Genomic DNA, 18,724 nt, shown 5'->3' on the forward strand with positions numbered 1-18,724 from the left:
AGTTCGCCCACTGCTCCATGTGACCCTGGGGTCCCTGTGATGAGGGCCACGCTGGCCCTCTGTGAGCACAGGCCACTGGAAGCCCTCCTGCTGGTCACATCTACCTCAGGCCTGGGAGGGACAGGGACCCAGGGAGGGAGGGGGCCTGGGAGGAGAGAAGGAGGGCCCGCACCCCCGCAGCGTCACCAGGGACAGGTCGGGCATTAAGATTTCAGACCACGCCAGCCCTGTCGGGCTTAAGGAATGGGTGGTGATTTGCATGCGATTTGCATACGATTTGCATATTGTTTGTTAAATGTCAAAACGCCCTGAACCACGTTCTCCCACGCCAGCCCTGCTGGAGGCAGGGATCCTGCCTCCCTCCCCGTCCCGCGAGGGCTGGACCCTCATCCATGGACGGGCCAGAGTCCAGGCCGACACCCATCTGTGAAATGGGCAGGAACCTGGTGCCCTGCGGAGGGCAGAAGGGGCGCAGGCGAGCAGTTCCAGGCAGTACCAGGCCGCAGTCACTGGGGTCTCCAGAGGCCGGGCCTAGACTGACACCCAGGGTACAGGTGGGGACGGGAGGACCCACCCTGGACAGGAGACCTGAGTCCCCAGCACAGCAGCCCCACCTACAGGAGAGAAGTGGGGTCCCTCCTGCCCAACTCCCCAGGGAGCGGGGAGGCCCCAGGTGCTGGTGCTCAGTGCTCCATGCTCCATGCTCAGTGCTCAGTGCTGGAGTGGGGCAGCAGACAGCAGCGTGATCAGCCCGCTACTCTTTCCAGGCGCCTCTGGCCTGAGCGTCCGCAGTGCAGCCTGCCCGGCACCTGGGCCCCTGCGTGGGGCAGACTGGAGGTCCCACCCAAGGCCCCTCCCGAGCTCCCCAGGTCAGCGCCCAGCTGGCCAGAGCCCAGCAGGGGGAGGGGGAGGGGGAGGGGGCGGCCGCAGGGGCAGCATTTGCGACCGGCCCAGGCGGGGGCCACAGGTCCCTCCGTCATTTGAGACTGGGTGAGTGTTGGCAGCAGGCTGTGGGCGTCCTGAGGGGCCAGGGGCGCGCGGGCTGGGGAGGTGCAGAGACTTCCTGGAGGCAGCTGGGCTGGCGGCGGCTGCAGGGGCGCCTGCAGCGGCGCTGGGCAGAGGCCTGGCCAGGCCGGGGGAGGACGTGGGCCCGCCATGCTCCCTCACGGGTCCCCTCTGGCTGCCGACGGGGCGGAGACTCAGCCTCAAGGTCGTGACACAGCTGGGAGGCCACGGCTCTCCTGGGGCGGTCAGCATCCGGGACAGGGCTCCGTCAGGAATCGTGAGGCGGTGGCAGCGGCTGGACGCCCTGGGTTTCGCGTGAACCTGGGAGCCCGGGACCTGGGGCAGCAGCCGAGGGGAATGAGCGTTTCAACCCAGGCCAGCGGGGACAGCTCTAAGGCAGAGTCCTTCCCTAACAGCCCTGATGTGGGCCCCATGTCCCTGTGCCCTCCAGGAGGACAGAGGTGGCTTCCGGGGGCACCGCTACCCAGGCCTGGCTTGCTGAGCCACCAGGTGGTAGTTTCTGGAATTGCAGGCAAAGGGTGTGGTGAAACCAAATGCACCAATCAAAGCCCAAGGCTTTCAAGATGGCAGCACAGAGCCCAGAGGAGATGAGCAATTTTCCCAAAGCCACACAGCACGCTGGGGACAGCACAGCTCAGGAGCATCTCCCTTAGTCCAGAGGGAGCTGATAAGGTGACGCCAGCATCTCCACCCCAGGGCCAAAGCACAAGGCCGGGGAGGAGGGAGACGTCAACGGGGCCCTGTTCCTACTAAGGTCCCCTCTGAATTTCAAGTACTGAGGGACCTACCTGGAGCAAGGTCCAGGCTCCCAGGAGGTGGGGAAGGCGCCTCCCTCGGCGCCCTGCCCCGCCAGCTCCTTTACGCGGCTCCTGGAGTCCCCTCCATCGTGGCTCCGCCTCCTCCAACCCAGACTACCTGAAGGAAGGGGACAGACACGGGTCAGGCAAACGGCCCTGGCGCCAGGCCCCACACCTGCCAGGATGCGCTTCCTGCCCAAGGCCCCTCCTACGGCCCGTCCTGGCTGGAGCGTGGGGAAACATTCTGAGCAGTCGCGGTCGACGGCTCTTCCTTGGACACCATATACGGAGGGCAGCACTGCCCTGTGGAGGCCCCTGGAGGGGCGGCGCGCATGGGGTGGAGGCAAGGCTGTGTCGAAGACCTGGCATCTCAACAGAGGCATGACGGAGCCGAGCAGGGAGAGGGGTATCAAGGTAAAAGCACTCCAGGCAGAGGGCGCAGCTGTGCAAAGGCCCTGGGGCAGGCGCAGAAGGCGCCTGTGTGAGTGGAGCCGAGGGATGTGGGACAGGCCAGGACACGCAGAGGCCTGCAGCCTGCAGGGCGAACCTGGGCTCTGACCCCCACCCAGGAAGGTGGGAGCCATGGAGGGCTGTGGGCAGAGGAGGGAGGGACCTGACTGGCGGGCAGCGAGCACTCTGGTGGCTGCTGCAGGCCCCAGGGGAGGGTGGACACAGGGCCCGGGGGCGGCGGTGCTGGGGCTGGACCCTGGACCGGTGGGGCGTGGCTGCTGGACTCGTCCGCAGGGCTTGGCAACAAGAGGGGGCTGGGTGTGCAAGTGAAGGGACAGCAGAGAGGACAGCAGGGGGTGTCCGGCAGCAGGCTGGAGGCCACAGTGGGGGCACCGTGGCTCCAGAGCTGGCCCAGAATGCACAGCCGCCTCCCGCCTGGACCCCACGGAGACCCAGCGCCCGAGCAGGAGCCCAGCACCTCCCCACCTGCAGGTGCCCTGCACCAACCTGTCCTGGGCAGTGTGGCCAACGGAGGTAGCCGTGGCCACGTCACAGTTTGGAAACCAGAGGTTACAGGAGACCACAGGGGAGAGGAGGACACCGCAGAGGCAGGAGGCCTGGGTGCGGGCGGGAGCTGGGACTCAGAGCCCGCTGGAGGCCCAGAGAGGGTGGGCACACTGCCCTGGGACACACAGCCAGCAGGTGGCAAAGGGGAGAGGGCCGGGCCTCGCCTGCTGTCTGGGAGGCACAGCTGGACTCCGCCCTCAGCAGGGCAGACGCCAGGGCAGGGCAGGAGCCTGGGGAGGCCTGTGGCCCCACAGCAGCCAGGACAGCCGCCCGCCCACTCGGGGCTCGGCCTGCTCTGCCCGCCGCCCTGCCACCAGCCTCCTTCCCAGGCCCTGCGGGGCCCCAGCCACGCTGCCCTGTGCCCCAGCCCACACTCCCTCTCCAGGTCCCCACATCTCTTCACGGTCACCGTCACGAGCTAGCCTTTGATGACAGGTGCGTCTGTCTCCCCCCCACTGAACCCCAGGTTCCACGAGGGCAAGGCCCAGAGTCCCTGGGTCCCCGCTGGACACAGCAGGCACTTACTAAATGCTTACAGCATACTGAAGGACCATTTCCTGGATGTTCGAGGGTTGTCCCCCTGCTGGGAACACCATTGCTCAGCCTCCAGTGCTGGGCGCCCCCTTCGTCACCCCACAGGCTACTTCTGCCTCCAGAGACCCTCCTCAATTGGCCAAGAGGGGGACTCGCCCACCCCGCTCAGGCCTCCCAGAACAGAAGGGCGCCCGAGGCTCCAGCTCTCAGACCCGTCGCAAGCTTGGTGGGCCAAGCCTCTAGGGCCCTGGCAAGAGCAACCCTCATAAAACCAGGGTCACACTGTGGCACCCTGTCCCGTCCCTGCTCAACACCTCCAAGGTGCATCCGAGGTTCCATGACCAGCCCCTTCCCCCTCTGCCACGTCCCACCCCTGCCAAGTGCTAGCCGCCACCCAGCTCCCAGAGATGCCTGGCCTCTGAATGTGCTGTTCCCTTGGCCCAGAGCATCTTTCTGCAGACCCCTGCCAGGTGGGAGGACCCCATCCTCAAGTGCCTTGGCCAGGGGACTGCTCTGGAGACCCCAGAGGGCCAAGACCAGGTGTGGGCAGCAGGCTTCAGAACAGAGCTGTGGGGAGACAAGTGGACAGAAAAGAGAGACACATGGGCCAGGCAGAGGCAGAAAGGGACGATGGCAAGCAGGAGCGGGTGGCCACGCCCGCGATCCCAGCAGCTCTGGAGGCCGAGGCAGGAGGGTCGCAGGGCCAAGGCCAGCCTCAGCAACTTCACCGCTGGGCCAGTCCCCAGCCCTCTGTGTATTTTGGCCCTGACTCAAAATACACAGAGGGCTGGGGACTGGCCCAGCGGTGAAGCGCCCCTGGGGTCCACCCCTGGAGGGACGCGGGAGGAAGGTGCAGAGGCGCCGGTGACACCGCCGCGCTGCAGCCCGGCCACCCGGCTCCGCCCGCCCCGCACCCCCGCGGCCACCTGGGGTCGCTGACCAGCAGCAGCACCGAGCCGTCCTGCAGGCGCGCGTCCCGCACCGTCTGGTGGTCGCGCAGCGGGCGCGCGTTGTAGTAGAAGGTGCGCTTCCAGGAGCTCACGCCCTGGCCCACCAGCTGCGCGCGCAGGTCGCTGAGCGTGTCCCGCGGCCGCACGGTGAGCGGCAGCAGCAGCGCCTCGTCCGCCAGGTGCACCTTGATGTGGTAGCGCTTCCAGCGCCACAGCCCGCGCCGCAGCCCCTCCATGGCGCCCGGCTGCTCCCGGCGGCCCGGGACGCCCGAGTGCGCGGGGGAGAACCAGCCGGCCAATAAACTGCGGGAGCATGTAAATGACCGCGGTCACGTGGCGGGAAGTGCGAGGGCGGCCAGGTGCGGAGGCCTCCGGAGGGGGTGGCGTCCCCAGGAGATCCGGAGCGTGGGCCGCACGCCAAAGGGTCAGGGATCAGGGCGGCTCTGTGCTGGGGACGTGCGGCCGTGCAAAGGCCCTGGGGCACCGAGCCGGGCATGTCGGAGGCGCGGGAGGAGCCGGTATGGCTGGAACCCAGGGAGGAGAGGGAGCGGAGCGGAGGCGGCGACCTGCAGGGTCTCGTGGCCTTGGCGGGCAGGCCCTGAATGAGGGGCCGGATGGGCTCACCAGCTCTGCCTGACTGGGTCTGGACTGGGCTCCGGGACCCTGCCCCCTGCCCTCGAGAGCTCCCAGTCCAGAGAGGGGACACAGCTGCACACAGCCCTCCACGCAGGTGGTCAGGGCCTGAGAAGAGCGAGAGAGCCCTCTGGGACCTCGCCAGGAAAACCCGGAGGGGGATGGCCCCCCAAGGGTGGGACCAGCAACCGGACTTGATGGGCGTGCCCAGTGGGGCAGAGGGCGGCTCCCACCCCCTTCCGCTGTCCTGTGTCCCTGGGACCCCTTCCTCAGCCCAGCAGCCCTCCAGTCTCCCTTAACAAGCTCCCGAGCCACTCCCACCCGCCAGGACTGGCCCGGACTGGGTGCCCAGGATGCTGGCTTGGCCGCGGCCATCCCGAGTCTGTCCTTGGCCAGTTATGATGCAGCCACTGAAACGTCCCCTCCAGCAGTGGACAGTGTGGCCTCAAATTCTGGCCCGGTGGCACACACCTGTCATTCCAGCGGCTTTGGAGGCTGAGGCAGGAGGATCCTGAGTTGAAAGCCAGCCTCCGCAACAGCGAGTCGCTAAGCAACTCAGGGAGGCCCCGTCTCTAGTTAAAATACACAACAGGGCCGAGGGCCTCTGGGTTCAATCCCCGTACCCACCAAAGAAACCCTGGCCTGCCCCGCAGACTCGTCAGTCAGGAGCTGGGCCTCCGCCTGGGCAGCAGGGCAGCCCCAAGGATCAGACCCAAACAGTGAGGAGGGTCACTTGCTGATCTGGGGGCGCTCAAAGGAAAGCACCCAAAACCAAAGATGGCGGTGAGGCAGAGACAGCGCCTGCCAGGGACAGGCTTCCAGGGCCTTAGCAGGGCCTCCCCTTGATCCTCACGTAAGAACTCATTTCCCATTTCACAGATGAGGAAACTGAGGCAGAGGGAGATTGACTGACTTCCCCAAGGAGCACTGGAGAAAGTGGGAGAGCCAAGATTGGAACCCAGACCCTGCTGCAGGCTCCCTGTGTCCCCAACACACAGCCGTCACACCATCAGCCATCAGGCTTCAGATGTTTGTTTATTTTTGAGACAGGGCTCTCATGATGCCCAGGCTGACCTCGAACTCCTGGGCTCAAGCAGTCCGCCTGCCTCAGCCTCCCCAGTAGCTGGGACCACAGGGGCTGCCACCACACCCCACACCACATCGAGGTTTTAAAATGGCTAAAACCAAACCAAATTTGGAAGGTAGCCTCCCTCCCAAACACCAACCCCACCAACAAGAAATTACTAAACTGCTAGAACACATGGGACGTGATGATAATGATCCCAGTGTGTTGAAACACGACGTTAAATCCAGAAGTCTTTCATTAAAAGATTAATAATTGCCAGGTGCAATGGCACACGCCTGTAATCCCAATTACTCAGCAGGCTGAGGCAGGAGGATCACAAGTTCAAGGTTAGCCTCAGCAACTTCATGAGATTCTGTCTTAAAATTTAAAAAGGTTGTGGTGTGGCTCAGTGGTCAAGCACTTGCTTAGCATGTGTGAGGCCTTGGGTCTAATTCCCAGTACCTCCCCACATATTTAAGTGACTGCACACAAATACATAATACCAATCACATCCTTCACAAGTGAGGAGGCTAACAAAATCAAGGACATTTTTCAGACATCATAGATAAAAGACCAATTTCCTTAATATGTAAAAAGCTTCTAGAAATCAATAAGAACAAACACTCCAGGAGATAAAAGGGCAAAAGACGTGAAGAGTGTTTTGAAAAGGAAATGCAAATGTCCTTTAAACATAGAGAAAGGAACTCATTTTCCATCATGGTAAGTCAGATAAAAAATAAAGTCATTGTGAAATGCCTTTTTGTCCTTCCCACCTATTAGGTTGGTAAAGATGAAAATATGTTAATTCATTGTATCGCACTGGGGCTGGTGGAACAGTGGCCTCAGGACACAGCATGCAAGAGCATGGGGGCTGTTGCCATGGACACCAGCATGACCCTTCTGGGAACTTATCCACATGCCAAGCAGTTACGTGTAACCCACGGCAGAGGAGGGCGTGGCTTCATCCTGAGCTCACTGAGCAGGGGACCCCAGCCCAGAGCAGGGCGTGGCTTCATCCTGAGCTCACTGAGCAGGGGACCCCAGCCCAGAGCAGGGCGTGGCTTCGTCCTGAGCTCACTGAGCAGGGGTCCCCAGCCCAGAGCAGGGCGTGGCTTCGTCCTGAGCTCACTGAGCAGGGGACCCCAGCCCAGAGCAGGGCGTGGCTTCGTCCTGAGCTCACTGAGCAGGGGACCCCAGCCCAGAGCAGGGCGTGGCTTCGTCCTGAGCTCACTGAGCAGGGGACCCCAGCCCAGAGCAGGGCGTGGCTTCGTCCTGAGCTCACTGAGCAGGGGACCCCAGCCCAGAACAGGGCGTGGCAGAGTCCCTGCGGGTCTGGTGAGCGCTCTGCAGAGGAGGCGGGCGGGCCGGCTCTACCGGCAGAACCGGGTCCCAGCGCCAGGCCACTTCCCTTGTCGGGCTGAGCGCAGGCCTTGCCCATCGAGCCTGCCAGCACCGAGCAGGTCAAAGGGAGGCCCAGGACACCTGCTTGGACAGCCGGGCCCATGTCTGGAAAGCAGCTCCCCTTTCCCTGGGGGCTGGGTTGGAGGGATCATGGCCTCTGCCTCTGAGACACTGCGGAACGTCAGACCCAGGCGGAGGGTGACCAGCTCTGGGAATGCCTGAGCTTGGAGGCGTGGGAGGCCCGGGAGGCCCGGGATCTGGAATGTGCCTCCCTCCTCCTGAACATTCTAGAATCTCAGGGCCTCGCGCAGGCTGGGTCGGCGCCGACCGCGCCGCAGGGCCCCTCCACGTCTGCTGAGACCGTCTTGCCACGTTATCTCCCGCAGTACTTGGGATCCCCCTGCCTCAGCCTCCGAGGAGCTGGGCCAGCAGGTGTGGCCGCCGTGCCCGGCTCCCACCGGGACTGTGAGGGGTGGCGGCGGCAGCGTCTCCCTCCCGCTGGGTCCGGGGCAGAGGGGTCGGGAGGAACCTCAGGGCGTGGAGGGCTCGTGGGAAGTGAGGCGCCCCCTCAGAGACGGGCCACAGGGGGCTGGACAGCAGGGACGGCTGCGCCCGCCAGGTCCAGAGGCAGATGCGGGGGCCAGGGGCGCCGGGCAACCCCGCGAGCCCAGAAGCTCAGGTCAGAGGTCCCAGGGAAGCGTGGCCCACACACATTAGAACGAGAAGGGAGGAGTAGGTGGAGTTAGTTTTTTCCATTAAAAAACTGAATTTCTGCTGGGCACGTTGGCACCCATCTGTCATCTCAGGGACTCCAGAGGCTGAGGCAGGAGGATGGCAAATTGGAGGCCAGCCTGGGCAGCTTAGCAAGACCTCATCTCAAAATGGAAAGGGCTGGGTGCGGCTCCGTGTAGGGCACTCGCACAGCGTGTGCCAGGCCCTGGGCTCCATCCCTGCACTCAGGACGAAGGAAGAAAAAGAAAAGGAAAGAAAGATGGGGCAGAGGCCCTGACAGGCAGAGGCCGGGACAGACAGGGTGCGCTCCGAGGGTGCAGGCGCCTCCCTGACCGGTATGCTGGGCAGGAGGCTCCCGGAGACGAGTAGCATTTGGACGTGGAAGGGTCTGACTGACAGGCCAGGGAGGCCGCAGTGCCCAGTCCTGGGCTCAGTGGGAGGTGCTGGGGGAGGGAGCACGCAGCCCCACGTCCCCCCTCCGGGGACAGCCTTCCATTGGGACAGGGGCAGGGTCTTGCCGTGACACCAGGGTGGGGACAAGTCCGTGCACATGAGACGAGATGGGGGAGGGGACTTTCCACTGTTGCCATCGCCGAGTCAACAGCCATGGGGCCACGGGTTGTCCTCGGCTGCTTTCCCCACCAGCCAGGGGCACGGAGACAGAGGCACGGTCACCCCGCCAGATACACAGAGACAACGTGCCGGGTGACGTCGGCAGAGCCGGGGACACACGCAACCACACCTGTGCTCAAGGGACGCCCCCCACCCGCCAGACCTGCCAGCGGGAGCCCCCTCCAGCCTCCACTGTGTTCCCCAGGGCCTCCCGCCAAGGGTGACCGGCCAGCAGAGGACACGTGGGCGAGTGAGCGCAGCGTGGCTCTCGGGCGCCACCCCGTGGGCAGGCGGGGCAGCCCGGGGTCTCGGCCGCAGCCTGGCTCCTCCTGCCTCCACCTCTGCCTGCTCCCCCCAGCCCTCAGGCCGGCCCCCGTCCAGCGTGTGTCCCAGTCTGCACTTGAAGCAGGTGGCTCCAACGTCCCCTCCTGCACACCCCAGCACAGTGGCGTCCCTCGGGCCCTGTCCCCTGGTAGTGTCATGGCTCTGCTGCCCACCAACTCCCACGCCCTGGACTTTGGGGCAGGCACCCTGAGGCTGCAGATTGCACCCAACAGAAGCTGGCCTGAGCCTGGCTTGCCCCTTGCCCGTGGGGTCCCCGCGGCCTGAGGAGGGTGGGCAGAGAAGACTGGAACCCCCGAGCAGGGCAGGGCCTGACGGAGCTGCCGACACTTGACCTTAGCCCTCCCAGGAGGGCTGGCCTCTCCAGGGCTCAGAACTTGGTGTGGCTCCCTGTGGCCTTTGGGCAGGTGACTCCTCCCCTGATGGGGGCGGTCAACTCCCCTCTGCCCTCAGGTCCCCTGTGCTCTCAAGTGCACGGTCCCTCCAAGGTGCGGCACCCCTTCCTTCCTGGCACCTGGCAGGGGCTGTCTCCTGGCCTGGAACGCCCTTCCATACCTCCCAGCACGGACAGCAGGAGCCTGTGGGTCACAGTCCCTGCCTGGCCAGGGAGTCCGGGAGGCACTGGCCCAGGCCAGCTCTGCTCTCGCCTCCGGGGCCTGGCCAGGTGGGCTGCCTGCTGCTGCACCTTCTGGGTCACGCCCGCCCGCTGGGTCTCCCTCGGCCGCGTCTGCAGGTTTGGCTCGTGTGGCTGCCGCTCGGCTGGGGCGCAGCTCCAGGGCCCGCTGGAGCCCGCGAGCCCGGGAGCGGTTTCTGTGGCTGGGCGGGGAGCTGGGTGTGATCGCAGGACCAGAGGAGCCCCGAGGTGCCTGCAGCGGCTTCCGACACTCGGCTCCACAGTGTGCGGCGCTCCGGGGGCCAGACCGCGGCCTCTGGCTTCGAACGCCGCTAACGTGCAGTGGGTGGCCGGGAGGGTGGGCCGAGCCCATGGAGGCTGGGCCCCACCTGTGTGGGAGGGTCTCTGTGGTTCCCCGAGCGCAGCAGGGCTGAGGCCACAGGGGTCACGCGGACGCTGCGGTGCTGGTTTGCATGGGGTCTTTGGTCGTGTGGTGCCGGGGACGAGCCCGCTGAGTGGTGCCCCAGCCCACCCTGCCCGTTTCAAGACGGGAAGCCCCAGGCGGCGGGGTTGGGCCACCGGGGGCCAACGGGGCTGGGTTCCCCTCTCCTGGCTTGCTCCAGCTGGAGACCCCTCCTCAGCCCCTGGCGAGGCCTCTGCAGACCTGGGCCCACGCAGCAGGCGGGAGGCCTTGGCCGCAGAGCGGCCCCAAGGAGCCACAGCTGCACCAGGTGCTGACTCGGCCGCTGGCTACTTTGCCTTTTTATTGAACTGAAAGGCCTTTGAGTGACATGGCCTCTGAGACTCTTGGACAGGAACACGGCAGCAGCCTGGGTCCTCACCCGCCCTGGTGGCCCAGGAGCCCAGGTGCTGCTCTGAAGGACACTTTCAGGAACTCAAAACTCAGCAAGTGGGTTCGGCTGACGCTTGCAGACGTGGACACATCAGAGGTGTTCACCCATCCCAATGCTTTCTTCCCCGGCCACCCCGAAAAAGAGCAGACGGGACCCCTTCCCAGGAGCCCCTGTGAAGCATGGCACTGAGCCCCGTCCCTGCAGGGCGCACCAGGGCCCGTCCACACCTGTGGGCACTCACCCTATGCCAGGTTCTAAGCTTCTGCATGGAGACTGCATCCGGTGAGCTGTGTCTTCAGTCCGAGCAGCCAAGACACAGGTGGTCACCAACTGTGAGGACTGACCCAGCAAGGGGGCACCTCGGGCACTCTGGTGCCCACGTCTGTCCTCCTCTGTCCCACCAGGGTGGCTCTCGCTGCTGGGATGCCTCCTTCCCTGCCTCCCTCCGTGAACAAGCCACACTGGTTCTTGTGGTGCTGGGGCCTGAATCCAAGGTCCCTGCTAGGAAGTGCCCTATCACTGAGCTGCACCCCCAGACCGTTTTATAGTTTTTAGACAGGGTCTTGCTAAGTTACAGAGGCTGGCCTCCAAATTTCAATCCTCCTGTCTTAGCCTTCAGAGTGGCTGGACTCAGGCGTGTACCCCCACACAGGGCCAAAGAAAATCTTTTTTTAAACTATAGTAAAATACACATAACAGACTTGGCCTTCCAGCCTGTGGAACTGCCCGATCCAGGGCAGAAGCACGTGCCTGCGGGGGAGCCCCACCACCCTCTCTAGAACTGTGGCTTCTGTGCAAGAGGAACTCTTCTGTCCCATCCTTCAGCATTCCCGGTCCCTGGCACCTGCCATCCCACGTTCTGTAAATCCGATGGTTCCAGGGACTTCCTGGGGGTGGCATCTTGCAGCTTTAGCTTTTGGTTTTGGTCTGGTGTTCTGTGGCGCTGGGGACATGGGAGGCAAGCACTGCCCTAGGGGGGTCTGTGCAGGGTGGCCCAGCTGCTCCTCCAGAGGCGGAAGGGCACCGCCAGGACCCACTCCAGCCCCGGGGGAGAGGGTGCAGAGCAGCTTGCCCACAGGCAGGAGCAGGGCCCTTCCTGCACAGACCTTGCTCCCTGCCTTTCTCCTGGAACGACGGCGGCCTGGGAAAACCCTGTCACACAAGCCCAGATGAGGCGTGGCTTCCTGGTCTCCGGCCCAGACAGACGTGGTTCTATGGAGCTTGCCACAGCTGAGGCACACCCTTGAGGACAAGGCAGACGTGGCCTGTGGAGCACGGAGGTGACCAGGAGCTTGCCCCATGCACTGCCCGGGTCCTGTGTCACCTCCAAGGATGGTGTGCCCCTGGGACTTGAGCATCACCTGGGCCAGGCGCTGCACCACTGTAAACCCAGCAGCTGGGAGGCTGAGGCAGGAGGACCCCGAGTTTGAGGCCACCCAGTCAACTTAATGAGACTGTTTGAAAATAAAATGATAGAAAGGGCCAGGATGCAGCCCGGGGTGGGTGCGAGCCTGGTCTTGCGAGGCCCTGGGCTCCATCCCCAGCCACACAGGTACCAAGGGGCAGACGCCCACAGGTCTACGCCAACGCAAGGCAGAGGTTCCCGCAGAGCCCAGGAATGAAGCACGTGCGTCTCTCAGCTCACCAGGAAACCCACGTGTCACCACTGTGACGGGCAAAGTGGGGCTTGAGCTGCCCCAAGTCCCACATTCAATCCCGCTCCCAAACCTCAGGAGACGGCCAGTGACGGCAACGGGGTCACTGCACATGTGACCCACCAAGATACCACAGGAGGGAGGAGCAGGTGGAGCAGGGACCCCCCAGTGTCCCTGGGGGAGGGACATCTGGACACCAACGCCTGCAGGAACAGCTGGCAGTGCAGGCGGAGCCGGGGTGACGCCTCTACGGCTCAGAGCAGAGGCAGGACAGACGCCTCGAGGCCTCGGGCCTGGATCCCACTTCAACCTGCTAGGCTGCGTCCACCAAGTTCCAGGCAGCCCAGCAGGCCCAGGCGTCTCCTGCATGTCTGTGGGGCAGACACGGGCTTAGCCTGGCTCAGCAGTAGTCCAGTGGGTAACAGCCAGGACGGCCGGCTCAGAAGGCAGGCCTCCAGCCTTTGGGGCATGTGGGGAGTCCGAGGGTGGCCCGGGATGCACCCACGCCCACTCAGAGCAGGGGCGTGCTCCCAACACCAGCCAGAAACGCCGTCCAGCTTGGGTAGGGAGGGAGGGTCAGGGACTCTGTGCAGGAGGCCACCATGTGGGCGACTGCCTTGTCTGCAGCCAGCTGGGTGAGGCTCAGGCTGCTTTTAAAAACCAGACCCCCAGTGGGGACGCAGGGGAGGGACATTGGGACAATGTGTGATTGTTCCGGCCTGGGGGGTGTCTGCCCCAGATCTGGAGAGGAGGGAAGCAGGTGCTAGCAGGTGGCCGGGTGGATCAACTCCCCACAGGCCCTGGACCAGCTGAACTGAACACTGAGCTGGGGAGCAGGGACCAGCCTCCATGGGCCCTGAGGTCTGGTGTTCCCGTCAGCCCCACTCGGCCCCGCAGGGCTCGGCCACGGGGACTCAGTTGGATAGAGCCCGCAGCTGGCTGCCCACTGGGCCAGCTGGTGAGGTCTGGCAGGGGCTTTGGAAACTTGTGGCCCACCTTTTTCTTTTTGGCAGTGCTGGGGCTTGAGTCCAGGGCTGCTCCACCCTGAGCTGCACCCCCAGTCCTTTTGAGTCAGGCCACTTGTGATCCTCTTCCTGAGTGTCACGCAGATCACAGGCACACGCCACCATGCCAGCACAACACTGTTTTCCTTCTTGCTATCGGGGACTGAACCCAGGGGCACTCAACCACTGAGCCACACTCCAGCCCTCTGTGCATTCATTCAGAGACGGCGTCTCGCTAGGTTGCTGAGGCTGGCTTTGAACTTGGGATCCTCCTGTCTCAGCCTCCTGAGCCACTATGGTTGCAGGTGTGGCCACCGCACCCAACACAACGTCTTTAAAGAAAATCAGAATCACACTGCACATGCAGGAACCTGCATTTTCAGTGAAGTGGAGCTGGCACCAGTGGCCAAGGCTGGGTCCACTGCAGGAGTGAGCAGGGCCCACTCCACCCCCATCCCACGGCCAGGCCCCACAGGGCACCGCTGCCTCCATCTGGAGGTGAAGAGATGGGCGCAGGGCCAGGCCTGGTTTGAGCGCCTCAGGGCGCAACCCCAGCCCATGAAGTATGCCCGACTCCGACCCCAGCACTGCCAGCTCCGAGGTCTGGGCCCGACTTCTGGGCCCACTCCTGCTCTGGCTGCTGCTCCCGTCCCTGCCGAGCAGGGATGTGGACGCCCACTCCAAGGCAGCCCTGAGAGTCCAGAAGGCGGTGAGGGAGGCAGGCCATGGAAGGCCAGTGCCTGCCCCGCTAGGCGGACATATCAAGGCACGGTGCGCGAGTGGGGACCAGAAATGTTTATTAATGGAAGTGGAATGCTCGTTACAGAAACCTGTCTACGGACGGAGGACAAGAGCACGTTTATTAAAAAAAAAAACAACCAAAAAACAGTTCACGTTGTGTGGCTGCGACAGGGTGGCAGAGTGCTTCTTCAAAGGCCCTGCGGCTCCCGGTGCCTCTGCCTACCTGCAAGCTCGTGCTGCGGGGCCTCAGTAGCGTCGGGTGAAGTGGGGGTATGGGTGGGGGTGGGGATGGGGGACCCTGCTGGCCCGGTCCTGGCTGGCTACTCCACCACCATCCAGCCCGCTGCCGGGCACCACGTGGCCCTGGGAATGTCCAGCATGCGTGAAGCCGCCTCGCCTAGGAACAAAGCCAGAGGTCCCTGAGCTCTGGCTCCCCGCAGCACAGCTTCTTTCTTTCCAGGTGAGCCAGACCACTGGTCACTACACATTGCTCTGGGGTGGCTGAGTGACACTTGACCAGCTGCTTTTGTTTTGTTTTCATAACACCCAACCCAGCAAGTTGATCAAACACGCAAACCCGGGGAGGCGAGCATAGGGATGGCAGGGTGGCCCGGGAGCGCGCTCCTTACCCAGCCACGCCGCCCCGGCCTGCTGCGTGCCCTGGCCCCGAGGCTCCAGACAGGCCCCTCTCAGCACCTGCAAGAGAAGACACGCTGTGGACACTGGTGCATGGCCTCTGGCCCCAGACGCCGCCTCTCCCTGGAGTACCTGGCCACCGCGCATTCTCCCGGCCCACTGCGCCAGCATCCACGGCACCCTGCCAGGCCCGGACCTGATGTTCCTCCAGCCGCGGGTTGTGCTCTGCCCAGTCTCGTCCACCCCTTTGCCAAAACAGAAACACACACAGCTGTCCCGACACGTCTGCAGTCACCTGGGGAAGAGGCAGGCCCCGCGCTCCAGAGAGACGGGCAAATGGCCACAAGTAACACCTCCCCAAAGGTACGAACAGCAGAGAGCACGTGAGGGGTCCAGCTCCGGGAGCCACCAGGGAGAAGGCACATGAGCCCTAGAAGGCGGGTGGCCCAGTTCTGGCAAGGGAGGGCGACACCGGCAGCGCCCTCAGGGCTCCCCAAAGGCCTGCAAATGCCGAGCTTCCAATTCCTTAACATTTGAACAAAACTGACACAGATGCATTCAAACAGGTTGGAAATCATACTCTAGAGCGTGTATGTATCATCACACTAATTAACATTATTATGAAGTAATCGTACCCTTAATCACTGTTATCATACAGCTGTAAATACACACTACACGCTACACTTAAGTTTTCATAGGTGTCCCACGTCTGGGATGACGGGACAAAGTGGGCTTTAAGCACAGGCCTGCCACATAAGCCAGCAACCCCACGCCTCGGCAGCCACCCAAGAGAATGGAGGCCACTCCAATAAAAATACCTGCACCCACGCAGCAGCATGGCCCATGGTGCCAACGGTGGGAAGTGACCCAACAGTCATGGTCACTGACTAGGCACAAACCAGACACAGCGACCATAATACAAGAGGACACTCGGCCATGAACAGGAGCAACATGTGGAGAACCTAGCCCCGTCATCCTCGGCGAGAAGAGCCAGGAGCAAGGCTGCAGCTGCCCCTAGGGCTCTGCTTGGGGCTGAAGGAGAGGCTCTAAATGGAACACAGTCCGAAGCTCGTCCACCCCAAACACACTAATAGTCACGAGGCCGTGCACTGTCAGTGGGTCAACTGCACGGCTTGTGACTCCCCCCAGTACAGCTGCTTAAAGAAAGCTTCAGGCAGAAACCAAAGGTTAACATCCCGGTACCAGGAGTCGCCAGGGGCTCCTGGGCACTCCAGCCTCGGGCTGGAGATCCTGGGCAGTGGGCCTCAGGGTGCACATCCTGCCCCAGGTGCCAGCTGCTGCCCACTGCGATCGATGCTGAGGACTGCTCTCCCACTGAAATGTCCTACAGGCTTTTTAGATGAGGCGACACTGAGGGATCAGGTTCTAAGTAGGTCGCTTGGAAGAGAACATGTTCCATTAGCTTATCAGACTGTGGCTGCAATCTGTGCCACCTGCAGGGGGTAGGTACTTCTGGTGTCCTTGAACACCAGCAAAAGCCCTGCGAAAAGGAAGAGTCCCCGGCAATGGTGCCAGGAGGGACGGGGACAGGAAAGGAGCCCAGGCCACCTGCCCTGTACAGCACCCGACAGCTGTGCTGAGAGCCCCACCTCACGCAGGGGATAAATCCAGGACATAAGTCACTGCCCAAGGACAGTGCTGCCACCAGGCACTGCACATGGCCAGTCCAGAGGACAGAGGTGAGCTGGCCAGGAACCCCAGGGGCCACTGCAGCAATGACAGGAGCCACAATGAGCACCTAAGTGCCCCTGCTGGGGAGGGCCCACACCTGTTGTCCAGGTTCCCTCACAAAGACCCTGAGCCGCCCGCCTGGGACGAGAGGAAGGACCCAGGCCAGGTCGCGCCCTCAAGCTCTCCTTCAGAAGAGGCCTGCGGTGCAGCTGGCTGGCCCAAGGTAGACCTGCCACCCCGAGTCTGGTCTGAGAAGCCCACTGCTCACCTCGGGGGAGGTGGGAGACCCCGGCCTTCGTTCAGCCTCTTGTCAGAGCCGTAGCCCCCCCAGCCGTCACGTGAGTCCCGGCCGTGGCGCTCCGGGGGTCCTCCGTGGCCGTGGCGGTCGTCGGAGTAATGCTAGAAGGCACAGGGGGACGGTGAGGCTCTGGCCATGCCCTTCCACCTCCTGGAGGGCCTGTCCCCCTGCGGGTTCCAGGGGAGCAGTGGGGTGCAGCCAGGAGCAGCCTGGAGCCAGGGACGGAGCTCCCACAGCTCCGAGGCCCCTCCTCCCTCCCCGACAGCTTTGTCACCCCCGCCTGGGCTGGTACTGCAGTGTCACCCCGCAGAAGGTGTGCAAGGCAATGTCGGCAGAGGCCCAGTTGCCTGGAAGTCCCACTGAGGACACCAGCCCTCAGAGGCGCCTCCTCCTCGCTAAGGATAGCCCCCCTGGCGCCTGGCACTATCAAGGGGCCTCTTTCGGCCTGCCACCTGAGGCAGAGGCTGCACTGCCATTCTGCCCCTGGCTGAGCAAAGACACCAGAGAGATCGGCATCATGTTTTCTCAGGAAATACACCTGCTTCAGAGGGCCAGTATTCTGATGCCCATCCCTGCCCCTCAGTGGTGGTTCTCTCCTGAGCTCACACCTGTCACAGGTGCCCACACAAAACCAGACACTCAGGGGCCACCTGCATGGTCTGCACTCTAGCGGAATCAGAGGGCCCCTCCCCAAGATACAGCCGAATGATGCCCTAACCAGCTGCTAGCCACCACCTGAGATGTCTGAGGCGCCCACTATGTCAAGACAAGAAAAGTTCTTAAGCTGCCCAGGCTGGCTTCCCACCTGTCCTACGCCTGCTCAGCCAGCCTCCCAAGGCACTGAGATGCCAGGCAAGGCCCCTGTGCCTGACTGCAGCCCTGCACAGCTGACTGCGTGTGGGGACTTGCTAACAAAAAAACAATCAAACGCTTGCACTTCTAACAGCTGCCCAGACTGCCGTTCTTGCGAACTCCGCCTAGTAGGAAACGCTAGCCACAGGCCCAGGCCCAGGGCAGGCAGGACCCACTTACCTGGCCGTCCCGCTCTCCCATCACTGGCCTGGACCCCTCCCTCCTGCAAGAGAAACAGATCTCGGTCAGTCAGCAGCTGGTAGGATGGACACACTACTGGCCACGCCAGAGTCCTCCAACAGGGGCGCATGGTCCACCTCACTGCACAAGACTGTAATTCACAGGCCTGGGTTTCCCAGGGCGAACGCTGTGCCCCAGAGGGGGATGAAGCAGCTTCCCGAGAAGGTCGGAATCAGGATCTTACTAAATGGAAGCCTGAAGAGAGGGAGTCTCAAGAGCCGACTCGCAGCGAGGCCTCGCTGACCTCGGGCCTGGCAGCCTCAGGTGAGCCCCAGCCTCTCCTTTGACCCATGCCTGTGACTTGTGCCATCCAGCTGGGAATCAGACACGTGGCTTCTCCTGCCCTATGCCCATCCCCGTTTGACTCCTTCTGTTTCCCAAGAGCTCAAAGGTGGTGACGTGGCTCTGGCACACAGTCCAGGGGCAGAGAAGTCAGGTGGGACTTACGCGGAGAACCCAGGCCCACCTTTCTCTGCAGTGCTGGCAGTTTTAATGACCTGCTGCCATTTTAATCAGCTACACATACGCTCATGAAAGGGACTAGCAAAACAGGAAAACCAGAACGGTATAGCAGGGAGACCCTGGCTAAAAGCCCCACTCACACCCTGAAAGGGAGTGGGCCAAGGAGAGTTGCATGCTCGGGCTCTTCTCTTTGCCACTCACTGGTGGGGAACCTCTACTGCCCAGCGAGTCCCAAACCCCTTATTTCCCTAATGACACCCTCTGATACTCAATAGGATGATCCTGCTCTCCCCAGCAACCTGGAGGGGACTGTGTTCCGTGGAAAAGGGATCGTGTCTACCCAGGAAGATGTCACCCCAGAACCTGGCCATGCTGACCATACCCCACCCTGACAGGCTGGTGTGAGGCCCAGAACGCTGCCTGGGGTCATGCGCATCCTCTCTGTGGAAAGAGGACAGTGGATAAAATGAACTCAGGATGCCTTCCTGCTCAGCAGTCTGAGGACACACACATGACCATAACCCCAACCGCCTGCTGGAGCTCTTTACGGAGGGTCCAGGCAGCCAC

At 63.0% G+C, this 18,724-nt stretch overlaps 2 protein-coding genes across 3 annotated transcripts in view; both read right to left on the bottom strand.

Moving 5' to 3' along the window:
- Positions 1-936: 936 nt before the first annotated feature.
- Positions 937-4,617, bottom strand: TINCR (TINCR ubiquitin domain containing). Of its 2 annotated transcripts, none has more exons than XM_079116300.1 (3): positions 4,315-4,617; positions 1,815-1,941; positions 937-1,341 (listed from the first exon to the last, which is right to left on the bottom strand). In XM_079116300.1, exons 1-2 carry the CDS (start codon positions 4,558-4,560, stop codon positions 1,885-1,887), a joined length of 303 nt encoding a protein of 100 aa, XP_078972426.1. In that variant the 5' UTR covers positions 4,561-4,617; the 3' UTR covers positions 937-1,341; positions 1,815-1,884. The 2 variants fall into 2 exon arrangements, with proteins under 2 accessions (XP_078972426.1, XP_078972427.1); XM_079116301.1 differs by having other exon boundaries at positions 939-1,341; positions 4,301-4,617.
- A 9,446-nt stretch (positions 4,618-14,063) lies between these two features.
- The window catches only part of SAFB2 (scaffold attachment factor B2), a 32,568-nt gene continuing 27,907 nt past the window's right edge, over positions 14,064-18,724 (bottom strand). The window contains exons 17-21 of the mRNA XM_079116296.1: positions 17,636-17,678; positions 16,574-16,704; positions 14,746-14,858; positions 14,607-14,673; positions 14,064-14,374 (exon numbers count right to left, since the gene is read on the bottom strand). Coding sequence (XP_078972422.1) covers positions 14,224-14,374; positions 14,607-14,673; positions 14,746-14,858; positions 16,574-16,704; positions 17,636-17,678 — 505 coding nt within the window. The 3' untranslated portion in view covers positions 14,064-14,223. The remainder of the gene's footprint in view (positions 14,375-14,606; positions 14,674-14,745; positions 14,859-16,573; positions 16,705-17,635; positions 17,679-18,724) is intronic.

The sequence above is a fragment of the Sciurus vulgaris genome (assembly GCF_902686455.1).
Source record: "Sciurus vulgaris genome assembly, chromosome: 16".
Lineage (NCBI taxonomy): Eukaryota > Metazoa > Chordata > Mammalia > Rodentia > Sciuridae > Sciurus > Sciurus vulgaris.

What these genes read in the sequence shown, in the direction of transcription:
- TINCR (XM_079116300.1), bottom strand. Translation starts at nt 4,560, where the DNA reads ATGGAGGGGCTGCGGCGCGGGCTGTGGCGCTGGAAGCGCTACCACATC. An exon ending in ACGGCTCGGTGCTGCTGCTG is followed by an intron (nt 1,942 to 4,314) that starts GTCAGCGACCCC and finishes CCCTTCCTTCAG; the next exon opens with GTAGTCTGGGTTGGAGGAGG.